The 12,279-nt window shown below is 40.4% G+C and overlaps 1 protein-coding gene across 9 annotated transcripts in view; it reads right to left on the bottom strand.

The window, feature by feature from the left end:
• cep112 (centrosomal protein 112) overlaps positions 1–12,279 on the bottom strand; it is a 130,338-nt gene that overhangs the window by 112,657 nt on the left and 5,402 nt on the right. For all 9 annotated transcript variants that reach the window (XM_026165044.2, XM_026165048.2, XM_026165045.2 and 6 more), the window contains exons 5-6: positions 3,124–3,208; positions 386–460 (exon numbers count right to left, since the gene is read on the bottom strand). In XM_026165044.2, the coding sequence (XP_026020829.1) occupies positions 386–460; positions 3,124–3,208 (160 nt within the window). The remainder of the gene's footprint in view (positions 1–385; positions 461–3,123; positions 3,209–12,279) is intronic.

Below are 12,279 nucleotides of genomic sequence, written 5' to 3'. Positions count from 1 at the left end.
GACAGTCGAAGGGTCATGCAGGTGAGGAGATAGCAACATATGAGGGCAGGGGGCATATCAAGCCCAGGCCTGATGCACTCAGATAGAGAAGATAAGAATGATTCACACATCTTCAATTTCTCAGTTTACACAACCTTTCTCTCGCTCCCCGTCCTACCCTGACATCCTACAATAGCGCCAAACTGCCTAAAGGAAGTGTTTTCAAGAGAACACAGGTGAAAGGCCTCTCAACCCTTTGTTCGAACGGTGCTGTTAACTCTGCGTCACTGCACTACTGATGCGGATGTACTTAGGTGCTCAGACTCACTGCTGTCACTGTGGCGAGCAACAGCACGTTTGACAGCTGCATGTAACAAAGAAGCTCATGGCATGCCCCTGGACTCACCCCCAGGTTCCAGCTGTTGAGACGAGCCTCCAGGTCACTGTCATCGGGAGATATATGGTTTGGCTCCCCATCCACCTGAGGAGGGGGGGGGACAAGGGTGGGATAAAAAAGAAGGGTATCAACAGCAGGAATAAAATGGAAGTTAAGATGGTTGATATGTTTTCTGACAGCGCTCTGATTGGCAGTTTGGCCAGAGGAACAGGCGGTGATGGAGGTTATCACTGCCTGCTGACACAATGTAATTTCTCTCTTGGCAACAACAAAAGGGCTCTTTAAAAGCTTACAGATACACAGTGCACCCACATGTGTTTAACTAACAACCCTCTACTCCCTTGTTATCTCCATTTCTCCACCCTTTGCTCCCTCGCTCTCCTCCCTCTCACATACAGCGCTCCAGATGTTTGGCAGTTCCACATCATTTCCGTCACACAGTAAATTCCGCAAGAGGGGCATATGTGCAGCTCGGCTGCCTGTCATTCTTGTTTTTCTCCAGCCTTTTGTTTTACGACGGGGCGCCGGATTTATTTTATGCAGGATAAGTTGAATGCTTGCAGGGGCTTTTGTTGATACAAGATCAGTTTACTCTAGTCGAGGTTGGGCAGCAAGGTTGAAATGGGGGAAATATCTAATAAAGTTGAGAGAGTGATAGGGAAAGGAGATATGTTGTTGAATTTGATTAAGATCTCGTGGAGTGTGGACCTTGGGTGTACCTCAGCAGAACTGCACCGATGCAAAGAAATCGCAGAATGGAATAGCTTGGGATTAAATGCCCTTTCTGATTAAAAAGGCATTAAGGTTCCAGAGCCTCGCCCTCAAACAAACATTTCGATATCTAGGAATGCTGGGTATGCAGGCCACCGGCTGTTCAAAACAGCGTGCTACATTCTCAGAATTGCACCATAAATTCAAAGCATTACTTTTAAATACAGTACTGTGCAAACATCTTGAGGCACCACTTATTTTTTAAATATTTTGATACCTAGAGGTCAGACTTTCATGTCATTTTTGTTAGTGGTCTTGAGCAATAGTTCTCCAGGCTTTTTAAAGGCCTTTCAAAGTTCTTCTTTGGACATTGGCTTCTTTTTCATTAATTTTCATTCCAGTTATACCTGACCATTTTCACAGCAGTGTTTTTATTTGTTAAGCCACTTAACTGGCCTATGAATCATTAACCAAAAAAGTAGCTAACTTAATAGAAGAACCAGTGTTATGTCTGCACATGAAGACATGAAAAGAACCGATTTTTAAACTGTAACTTTGGCCTCTTTATTGACAGTCTGATGTAAACACCACAATTTTTTTCCTATTTCTTTATTAGAATATATGAAAAATAGAAAGATAACATAAGTATAAAATAGTATTTTTGCACAAACAAGATGATTCCCGCAGATTCCCACACTATTAGCTGAAAATGTGGCATATCTCAGCATGGTGTGCAGTCCATCCATCCGTTGTCTTCTGCTCATCCTTTTCAGGGTCGCGGGGAGGCTGGAGCCTATCCCAGCTACCTGGGCAGGGTACACCCCGGATAGGTCACCTGTCTGTCACAGGGCTAACAAATAGAAACAAACAACCATCCCACCCACATTCACATCTATGGGCAATTTAGAATGACCCTAACCTCACTAAACCACGTAAACATAGGCAGAAAATGCAAACTCCATACATAAAAGACCCAGCCAGTTGGTGGAATCCAACTCAGGACCTTCTTGCTGTGAGGCTGACTGACATTGGCTTAATTTCTCAGTACGACAATGGTTCCAAACAACTGTCAGTGTGTGAAAGCATATATAGGTCACTATCAGTCATGGATTCGCCTCCACCAGAGCTCAGACCGTGTGGGATGATTTTGACAGAAAATAGAGCAAACATCCAAATAGGAGCTTTGAATGTCCTTCAAGAAACCTGGAGAACTATTCCTGAACACTACTTAAGGAAATTATAAGAAAGCTTTCCTAAGAGAGTTCAGGGTGTGTTGAAGAATAAAGGTGGTCATATCAAGTATTGGCTTTAAACCTCCTTTACAAGCAGTGTTTTGGTTTATATCCTTATATAATTCCATGTATTCTTTCTACATCAATAAATCACTGCACCTATTTCCCACTTTATAAGGAGATGAAGGGTAGCTCAAGACTATCAATAAACAGGACACAATATTGACAATGTCTCTCAGTGCAATGTGTTTTGCATCCCCTAGTTTTCACACACCTTGGAGGGAGGAGAGAAAAAAAAAAGCACACGGATATACCCCAGTGGGAGGATTCTAACATGTAAATAATGGTTCACAATCATGGATCATAACAAATGCAATAACAGCGGACAGCACCACAAACTGCAACCTGATAAAGAGGTGAAGGAACACCTTTTTAAAAAAACAATATTACAATCATAAAGAAGAAGTTGTAAAGCTGTTTTAAGCTGCACACATTATGTGTGTCAGCTGTGAAGACATTATCGTCATTTTTGCGAAACAGAAACTTGCGGGCACAGGGATTTTCCTCCGACTTCATGGGGAAATGAGTTTAGGAATTCCCAAATTGGTCAACATTAAAGAAGAAAGCAAAACGTTGGGTCTGCTGTTTGTGTTGGCAACAGCAGCCTGGTTGCTGTTAATATTTCATGTCTCATCAACGCTACCTCGCAGGGACCTATAAATCTAATTGCTGAATCGTAACACAAACATGCCGGGGAAGTCCAGAGGTGCGATTAGAAATTCTGAAGAATAGCGATGAACTAACCATTCTTGTAGCTTGTCTGGGTGATTGTCTCAGTGGACTGGAAGACACGGGTCGTGATGCTGCCCTATCCTCATATGGCCTTCTCCTGGAAGAAAAAATTGAGAGACAAACACAAATGTAAAAGGTTAACCTACAATATGTGTGTGCATATCTCTGGAGTCTGCTCAAATCGCTCTTTGCATATGAATGTGCTTGCATAGGCAGCCTGCCTTGCCATTTGCACAGATCAACATCTGGCACTGGCTGCATGGTTTGTGGCCTGCACTTCATCCCATCTGAACAATAAATGTCTCTGCTACACATCAGTCTGTTTCCACGCACAGCCCACGGGCACCAGTCTATGACATGTACAATCGCTTTATAATCGCATATCTCAATTGATGCCTCACATTGCATCCGTCATGGTTTAAACAAGCAGCCTGATGTGGAAAAAAGCTTATATCCACTGACACACATGCAAACAAGTACGCACACACATACATACTCCTCATTCTCACTATTGCCTCTCTCCCACACGCACGCACACACATCTGCATAACTGAGCTAACAATCTCATTAAGCACTGGCGCACACAAGGCACTTAAAGCCCACTGATGCTAATTAAATGAAGATGTTAGAGAAAGCAGGGAGATGTAGGACAACAGTGAAGAATAAAAGAAAAAAGAAAAGCAGCTATCATCTTATAAAGACATCCCATTTCATTGTAGAGGGCACTGTTTCACACTCTCAATGTGGAGCCTCTGGGCATCCTATCACTGCTGTTTTTTTTTAGCATTCCTGGTATTCTAAACCTCATTTCTCATGTCATTTAAATGTCATGTCAGTAAACAATTAGTATTCAACTATCGAAATAAATTTAAAAAAATACAAAGATGCCTGGTTCACTATCAAAGTGGCATGTATTGCCAATAACTAATGCTCTCGGTTGTGTATTGTTATAGTCTGGACCTGCCGGTTCAGATAGAGGGAGAGGAGGTGGTCAACAATAGGGCTGTGCGATATGACCAAAATCTCATATCCCGATATAAGAATTCTATCGTCCCGATAACGATATAAATCACAAAAATGTAACATTTTCTGTAAATTATGTGAATCTCGGGCAGCTCGTCTTGCAGGAAGTGTTTCCAGCTGCGCGTCGTGTACCTGGAGTCCAGTGTTTTAACCGATGCATGAAACTATAGATTTTTAGACATAAGTTGTAATGGCCGCCGTTTTCTTTGTGAGTATTTATTACACAGCGTGCTGCGGGGAAAAGCCTGTTCTAACGTTTGAGTCTAAGGTCTATTTTTTTAGCACCTGGCGGCTCTTTTTTGCTTCTCATCCGTAAATAATCTGCTCTTTCACGTGATTCAGTTTATTTTGAAAAGTCTCAACAGGATCTTGAGCTTTATTGTGAAAGGTTTATGGGGAACATAAACAAGCGGACACGCGATGGTGTTACCATTGTTGTTGCTAACGACAACGCATAAAAACAGGCGCTTGTCCGTCAGTAGTGTGGTTATATTAAATATAAGAGAAAGAGAGAAAGAAGAAATTAATATAGCCACTACAGTGACCATCAAAAGGATGAAAAAATATTGCCGTAAACAGTTTATTTTGCGAAATAAATGATAGCATAAAATGAAACGATAGACGTTTTTACGTCATCCGATATATATCGTTATATCGAACAGCCCTAGTCAACAAGTACCTCGGGCTGTGGGTGGACAACAAACTGGACTGGTCATGCAACACAGAGCACCTGTATAAAAAAGCCCAAAGCCGACTGTACTTCCTCAGGAGGCTGAGGTCTTTTAACATCTGCAGGAAGCTCCTGAGGATGTTTTATCAGTCGGTGGTTGCTGGAGTACTTTTCTATGCTGTGGTGTGCTGGGGGAGCAGCACAGCAAAGAAGGACTCATCCAGGCTGGAAAAACTGATCAGGAAGGCTAGCTCTGTGGTCGGCATGAAGCTGGACACTCTGGTGACAGTGGCAGAGAAAAGGACACTAAAAAAAATTGCTGGACATTATGGACAATGCTGGGCATCCTCTGCACATGGCCATAAACAACCAGAGGAGTCTGTTCAGTGACAGGTTGCTTCTCCCAAAGACAAGAACCAACAAACTCCTTTGTCCCACACGCCATCAAACTGTTTAACTCCTCTCTGGAGGGGAGAGGGAAGGGAAACAGGGGGACAAAGGAGGGGGGGACAACTAAGCTGTAGTGCCTTTTCACTGTGCAATACTTTTTGCTAATATTCAACGGTGCAATAGACTTCAATAATTGAAATGTGCAATTCCCTTGTATTCTTATTCCTATTTATGTTATTTATCCATTTTGTATACTCTTTATTTATATATGTCTCTGTATTTATATATGTGTATATATTGTATTCTGCTCACAGTCTGTAACTTCTGTCGGTGCTGTGCTATTTGGAAACCGAATTTCCCAGAGGAACCCACCTGAGGGATTAATAAAGTTTTTATCTCTAATCTCTCTAAGACACATGAAGGGAAATGGACTGCTTTTTAGGTTCACAAAACCCAAAAGGCTTCTTAAGTTCTGAAAGATAAACTTGGGTGTCTAACCCCTAGTGGGGTTGCCACCTTGGAGCATGTCTTGACAGTCATTCGGTGAGTCCTTATAGTCACGAGCCAAGTTGTGAAAACGTTACCATATCCTGTCATAATGTGAGTAATTAAGGTCATCTGGGTAAATGTGTGATCATCTTATTATGATGCATCCCATAAAAGAGACCTTGGTCTCAATAACAGATCATTAAATGAACCTAAACTCATTGAACTGATAATTAGTGCAACTGTATCACTAACAGAATCGCTTACATAACTTTTGCAACAAGTTTAGACAATTAGAACTTATCCTATAATTTATCTTTGGTGGCTTTGCCTATCATTTATTATAATGGACTTGTCAATCAACTCTTTGTGTAGTATCTACAGGCCCGGCCCTAACCAATCTGGCGCCCTAGGCAAGATTTTAGGTGGCGCCCCCCTACATCGGCAGTGTAGTGTATGTACTCACAAGAAACCGAATAGCTTTGTCTTTGACCTTTTTTTTTTTTACTTAAAGAAAGCAAATTCACAATCAGAATAATTAACAAGATAAAAAAAGATATGAATAAATAAATGAATACAAAAAATAAAAAATGAATATATGAAATACAATAAATTTTACATACATAAACACAATAAAACGTGTCAACAAGTTGGATAAAATAAATTAAAAATACAATATAAATAAGGCAACAGGAAGACCGCTTGATGCTGCTGCATCATGGCTGGGTTGTGCTGCTGATGCTGCATCACTGGTGGGTTGTGCTGCTGAAGTGGAGGCAGCAGCGGTAGATGTGGTAGATGGCCCAGGGGTGGGATTTAGAAACTTCAACAGTGCATCTGAAGAGAGGAGTATGTGACACCACTGAGTATTAAAGTCTAATAATAAAAACATATGATTCCAGGAATAAAATGAAATGATATAATATAAATGAAAAACCAAAGAGATATATGTATGATGTTAACTCTTATGCAAATTAGATTAGATTCAATTTATTGTCATCATTACAGTGAAATGCTGAATAGCAGAATGCAAAGTAAAAGTATAAAATCATATGAGAATGTTATGTTATGATTATCTTTGACCGAATCACAGCAGTTCTCATATTAAAAAACAGCATTCCCTCTCATGTGATATTGCTTAATTAACATTAATGATGTGCACTTTAACAACTAGGCTTACAACTATAATATATACAGGGGTGGAAAAGTGACTATTACCTGCAGGGTAAACGTTAGCTAACCAGAAGGCAATAACAATGTAAACAAAAAACACCTGCTTAAAAGATGAATACAAATGAGGAAAGGTGGGAGTACTGTAATTACCTAACGTTACATTATTATTTTCCATAACAATTTAGCCCCCTCCACAATATTAACTGACGTTAAAACAGTTAACTAGCTATTTATTGATTAGCAATTAGCGAATCATGTAACATTAGCTTAATCCTAAAAATTTAGGTTACTATCACATTCAGACAAATAATTTCATGTAGGCTAACGTTACCTACCTCTGTCTTTTTCTCGTTTCTCCTCCTCTTCTTCTCTCTTTTTTCTTCCCTGGGCACCTGACAGTTTTGGCCTTTTTGACATCTTGTGTTGATTTTTTGATGTGGTGACGTCCAAAAGGAACCATGATACGGGAAGGGAGGGGGCGCACCGTGCGGGGAGGGGGGGCATAATGTTGTAACAAATAATGTTTCTAGCGTAATGTTGTAACAAATAATGTTTCTATTAAATAAGCTTTACTTTGCATTTTAATTAACGTGGGATTATTTTTTGTATTTAGAAATAATAGTACCAACTTTTTTTTTTTTTTCAACATCTATGGCACTGGCGTGGCGCCCCCTGATGGACGGCGCCCTTAGCATTTGCCTATACGGCCTATGCCACGGGCCGGCCCTGAGTATCTAGGTATAGTTCGCTGATTTATGCGACATTTTTGGCTAATATTTCTTTGGGAATTACCTTGTTGGTGTAAAAATACTATTTCATGCCTACTGAACTCGTCTATCAATGGCATTTTTGTAGATTCAACTAGAGCTGGGCGATAGAACGATAACGATATGTATCGCGATATAACTTTTACTCGATAGAGAAATTAAGCTATCGCGATAGACCTTGCCGCTCTTGTCCTCTTAAAAAAAAAAAAAAAAAAAAGGTCAGCCAATCCAAATTAAGTAGCGCAGAGCCGAACCAATCACAGCCGCAGCGTCACGTGGCGTGACTTGTTACAGCACAAGTGCCAAGCCGCACGTGTGTTTGTTTGGGAAGCAGCCAGCGGGTAATGGAGCCAGCGCGTAATGGAGGAAATGAGTGTGCCGACTAGAAAAATCAACCGAGCGTGACCGAAGAGAAAACAGATGATGGTTCCAATGCTGGAGAGATTGTCGAACGGAAGAGCCATAGAAGTTCCGTAGTGTGAAGGTATTTCGGCTATTTCAAGTCTGACAAAAAACAGAGTAGCGTGCACTGTAAATTGTGCCGAAAGCAAGTCTGGAAATACAATAAACTGGTGCATGCGTCACACTGTGCGCCACGTTATTGTTTCGGTGAAATGAATTTCTACAATACTGTTAATTCTACTCTCTGCAGTGTTTAAATGCTTACATATACACACAGTTACTGTCCCTCCACACATACGACTCGGTTCTGCTTCTATGCCCCAGCTTTGTTTACTTTTTCCCACCGAGGCTTCTAGACTTCTGATTGGCCAATATTTCTGCACGGTTAGGAATCTAGCGCCACCTGCTGCTTTGGCATGTTCATAGCAGCGTTTTCCTTCATTTCTGCCTTTATGTGTGGACGGGATTATTTTTTAAAACGAAAACGGAAAATCTCCGTTTTCAAAAATACCCGTGTACGTGTGGACGTAGCCTCAGTCTCTGACTGGAAGCGCTAATTCGTCATTCGGCTTTTGTCAGACTAAAGTAACTGTTAAAACTGTTTGAAAAGCTAAGCTATACAACAAGGAGAGATTGAGAATTTCCTTTTAGTTCTCAGTTTATTTGATATTGACAAAAGTTAGTCAGTTTTGTCTGTTCTTCTGTAAAACAAACTAAGATTTATTTTTAGAATTAATATTTTGTTTCTAAGTGGAATTGACAATTTAGTCTGTTTCGTTTGTTCTATTTTGAAACTTAAACGCTTTAGCGGCTGCCTTTTGTGTAGTTTGCAATATTTGCCTTTATTTATCTGAAAAAGTCTCATGTTCCTTAAGTACATCTACCCTGTTGAACTTATTATGGGAAATAAATATTTAAATAAAAACAAGCTGCTGATTATTTCACATTTTACTTGTGAGCAACGGCACATTTAAATCTTACAAATATAGTTATTTGGCTTATATCGTGATAGATATCGTTATCGCCTGAAATGAAAAAAACATATCGTGATATGAAAAAATCTCATATCGCCCAGCTCTAGATTCAACTAAAGATACTGGAACAAAAGGCTATTAGCAACAAAGAGGCTAAAAATACAATTTAAAATTAGTCCATTCATATTTAGACAACACTCATGCATACCATTAGTTTGTTGCCTTTTTATGCTTGAATGATTTATAGGTTAGTGTTAAGTGGCATAACAAACAAGAACATTCCTTTGCAAATGGTCAGATACATTTGACTGGACAATCAATGTCCTAAAAAAATCCTTTGAAAAAATCTTCAAAAGACCTGGAGAACTATAGACCAAGACCACTTTAATAAATGACGAGGAAATCTTCCTCCTTGTCTGCTCAATACTTCTTCACCGCACTGTATTTATCATGTTATTAAGTTGTTGTACCAAAGAGAGTGGCGTAAATAGGATTCTGATCTAATAACACACTTGTAATTGACACTGGTGATGTTACAACATACTGATTAGATGTAGAAATGATTGTCCCATTTCTTTATATGTAGCATTTACAAAATAGTTCATTTTGGAGTGTTTAATAGCTGGAAGAAGTCCGGTAGCGCTCGAGTCTATTTCATATGTTACAGCTTCTGTAGATGCAGAGTTGATTTCACAAAAACATGGCGCAGTCTAATATCACTTCTGAGAAACTAGTCAGTGGATGTCAAGAATGAACTGAAATGAATGCTTTACATCACTCACAATAAATTCCAATATTGTTTCATTAGTCTGTGAATAATTATGTGAAGACACTTCAAAAGAAAGAGTTTCCATCTCTAAGCATGTGTCCACACACACACACACACACACACACACACACACACACACACACACACACACACACACACACACACACACACAGAACATGGATAAGGGGGCCAAGCTTTGCAATTTTGGGCCTCTAAGTCAACAGGTGGATGAGGATAATTGAATCAGATGTGTCTGGAGTCTGAGGCCCAGAGATCAAAGCAGTGGCAAGTCAGGCCAGAGCTACACACACACACACGCGCACACACAAGAAAATGAGAAAACCATGTAGACCTTCAGAAGCTGCAGCTTGGCTGATTAAAGAAACCTGACATCCATACACCAGTCTGACCTCCAGGTGCAGAGCCAGTGGGTCCGGGTCTCAGGCTTCGGGCACCCTCACTAAAGCAGTCTGACCTTGGGACACTAACATCCCTCTGCCCCCACCTATTCTCCACCATAACCCTACACCACCTGGAGGGGGGAGAGGGGGGGGACGACAAAAGGAGAGTGGGGGCCTGTGAGCACGAGATGTGAGGCTTTTCAATCAACATCAACAACTGACTTCAGAAAATGCAGAGGATTTATTATCCATCCTTTCAATTTAGCAATGAAACATCTTTAAACATAAGACATTATATGAAACACAGATTATGTTTTATATGATCTGCTGACCAATGCAGATTGGCTGCTTTTATGTCCCACAGCATTGCTGTACCTGGACTGCTGCTATATACGAAGCGGTAGCTCTATCTGGTGGCTAAATAAGGAATTAGAAATACCACAGCTTAAGAGGAAAGCATGCTTGGAATTCAATATTTCTGACTAATGCTACAAAATATTATCAGCTAAACACACACATATACACAACATGCCACATCCACTTGTGTGTGATCTCAAAACCTCCGAAAAAAACCAGCACAATTTTACATTTAGACATTGAAACCCGAACCGGCCAGCTTCAGAAGCTAAACGTAGCCCTGCCTATCACCTGACTAATGGTGCGTGAAACAGATCAAATGCTGCCACATCACAGGGAGGGACTCAGATGAGTTCCTTCTATTTAATCTTATCTAAATGAGAGAGACACATAAAAGGACTCTTGGTCTGGCTAATTTTCTCCATCAGGACATTAGTCTGTGATCTGAAGGTCTTTCATGGTCTTATCCTAATCAGACACCATGGTACTCAGCAGTCTGCTTGCCACAAAAATCCCCTCTATCCACACCCTCTAAGGCTGTAACTAACTGAAGGTAGCCACACGTTTTCTTTTACATCATCTGTAATTCAAGTTCGAGCACCTACTAAGCAAACAGATACAGGCCTATGGCCATACATGGATAAGACTCATTTAAACAATATGAGCAAGTCATATAAAATAAAGCCCAGGAGCAGAGACAGTTTGGAAAAGACACCAGGGCTGATGCAGAGAGTTGGTAGTTAACCAAATCAAGATCTTTTGTAACTGTGGGAAGAAACCCACAAAGACAAAAGGAGAACATGCTTGTGCCACACAGCAAGGCCCCACCAGGCCTCTTTGTTCAAAACGTTCACACCCATCTCGCTGTGAGGTGACAGAGCTAACTACCACGCTGCCTAATCATAATGACTCCACAGCCGACAGAAAAACTTTGAATTAAATATGGCAGCGGCGGGCCTGTGCTTCTTCTTACACAGTGCCCTGGTGTATATTAAGCTCTCTTTAATGCACTTACAGTGCTCTCTTTTTATTATGCTAATGAGTTTATGAAGCCACTGGGCGGTGATTTGCCTTTCCTTGTTAATTGCAGTGAAAAATCAATGAGCCATTACTAACGTCACTTTGTTGAGCTTCTGAACTGCCTTGAGTCAGATGAAATATCTAAAAGCATGCTAGGATGCTTAATGTTTTAGCGAGGCGTGTTATACACATAGATGTATACCTGAGCAGCACAAGCGTCTTTAAAACACAGGCCAATTTTAAAAGTCAATATTTTTTTTAGGCATTTGACTGATGTTCAAAAAGAAATGAAAGCCAAACAATTAAAGAAAACGGAGAACATACTAATGAGCTACCAAGCTTTATTCTTCTCTTTATCTGCTCTGTGGGGGTTACACCTCAAGTTCAACAATTGGTAAAGTGTAAAGAGGGGAGGAACAGAAAGATGGATAGAGAATACGAGAGGTTCATCCTCTCATGCTGTTTTGAAGTATTTCTCTTTGAAAAGTCAGAACGGACAGCTCACGCGGACTGATGCAACAACTTGGCAATGTCTTTGGCTTTTTCAGACAGCGCTGCTGAGCAAATACGATGGGCAATCATTCACAAAAGCTGCGTGTATCCAGTTTCACAGCAAAGTTCAGTATTTTAAGTCTGGTAGAAGAACTTTAAAACAGAATGCTTCAATAAATACCCATTAGCACCTTATATATCTGACAAAAAAAATGTTTGGGTTTTTGTTTTCCCACTTTCTTTT

The sequence above is a fragment of the Astatotilapia calliptera genome, chromosome 4 (genome assembly GCF_964374335.1).
Source record: "Astatotilapia calliptera chromosome 4, fAstCal68.1, whole genome shotgun sequence".
Lineage (NCBI taxonomy): Eukaryota > Metazoa > Chordata > Actinopteri > Cichliformes > Cichlidae > Astatotilapia > Astatotilapia calliptera.
The sequence above is the reverse complement of the archived record's forward strand: the minus strand, read 5'-3'. Positions and strand labels throughout refer to the sequence as shown.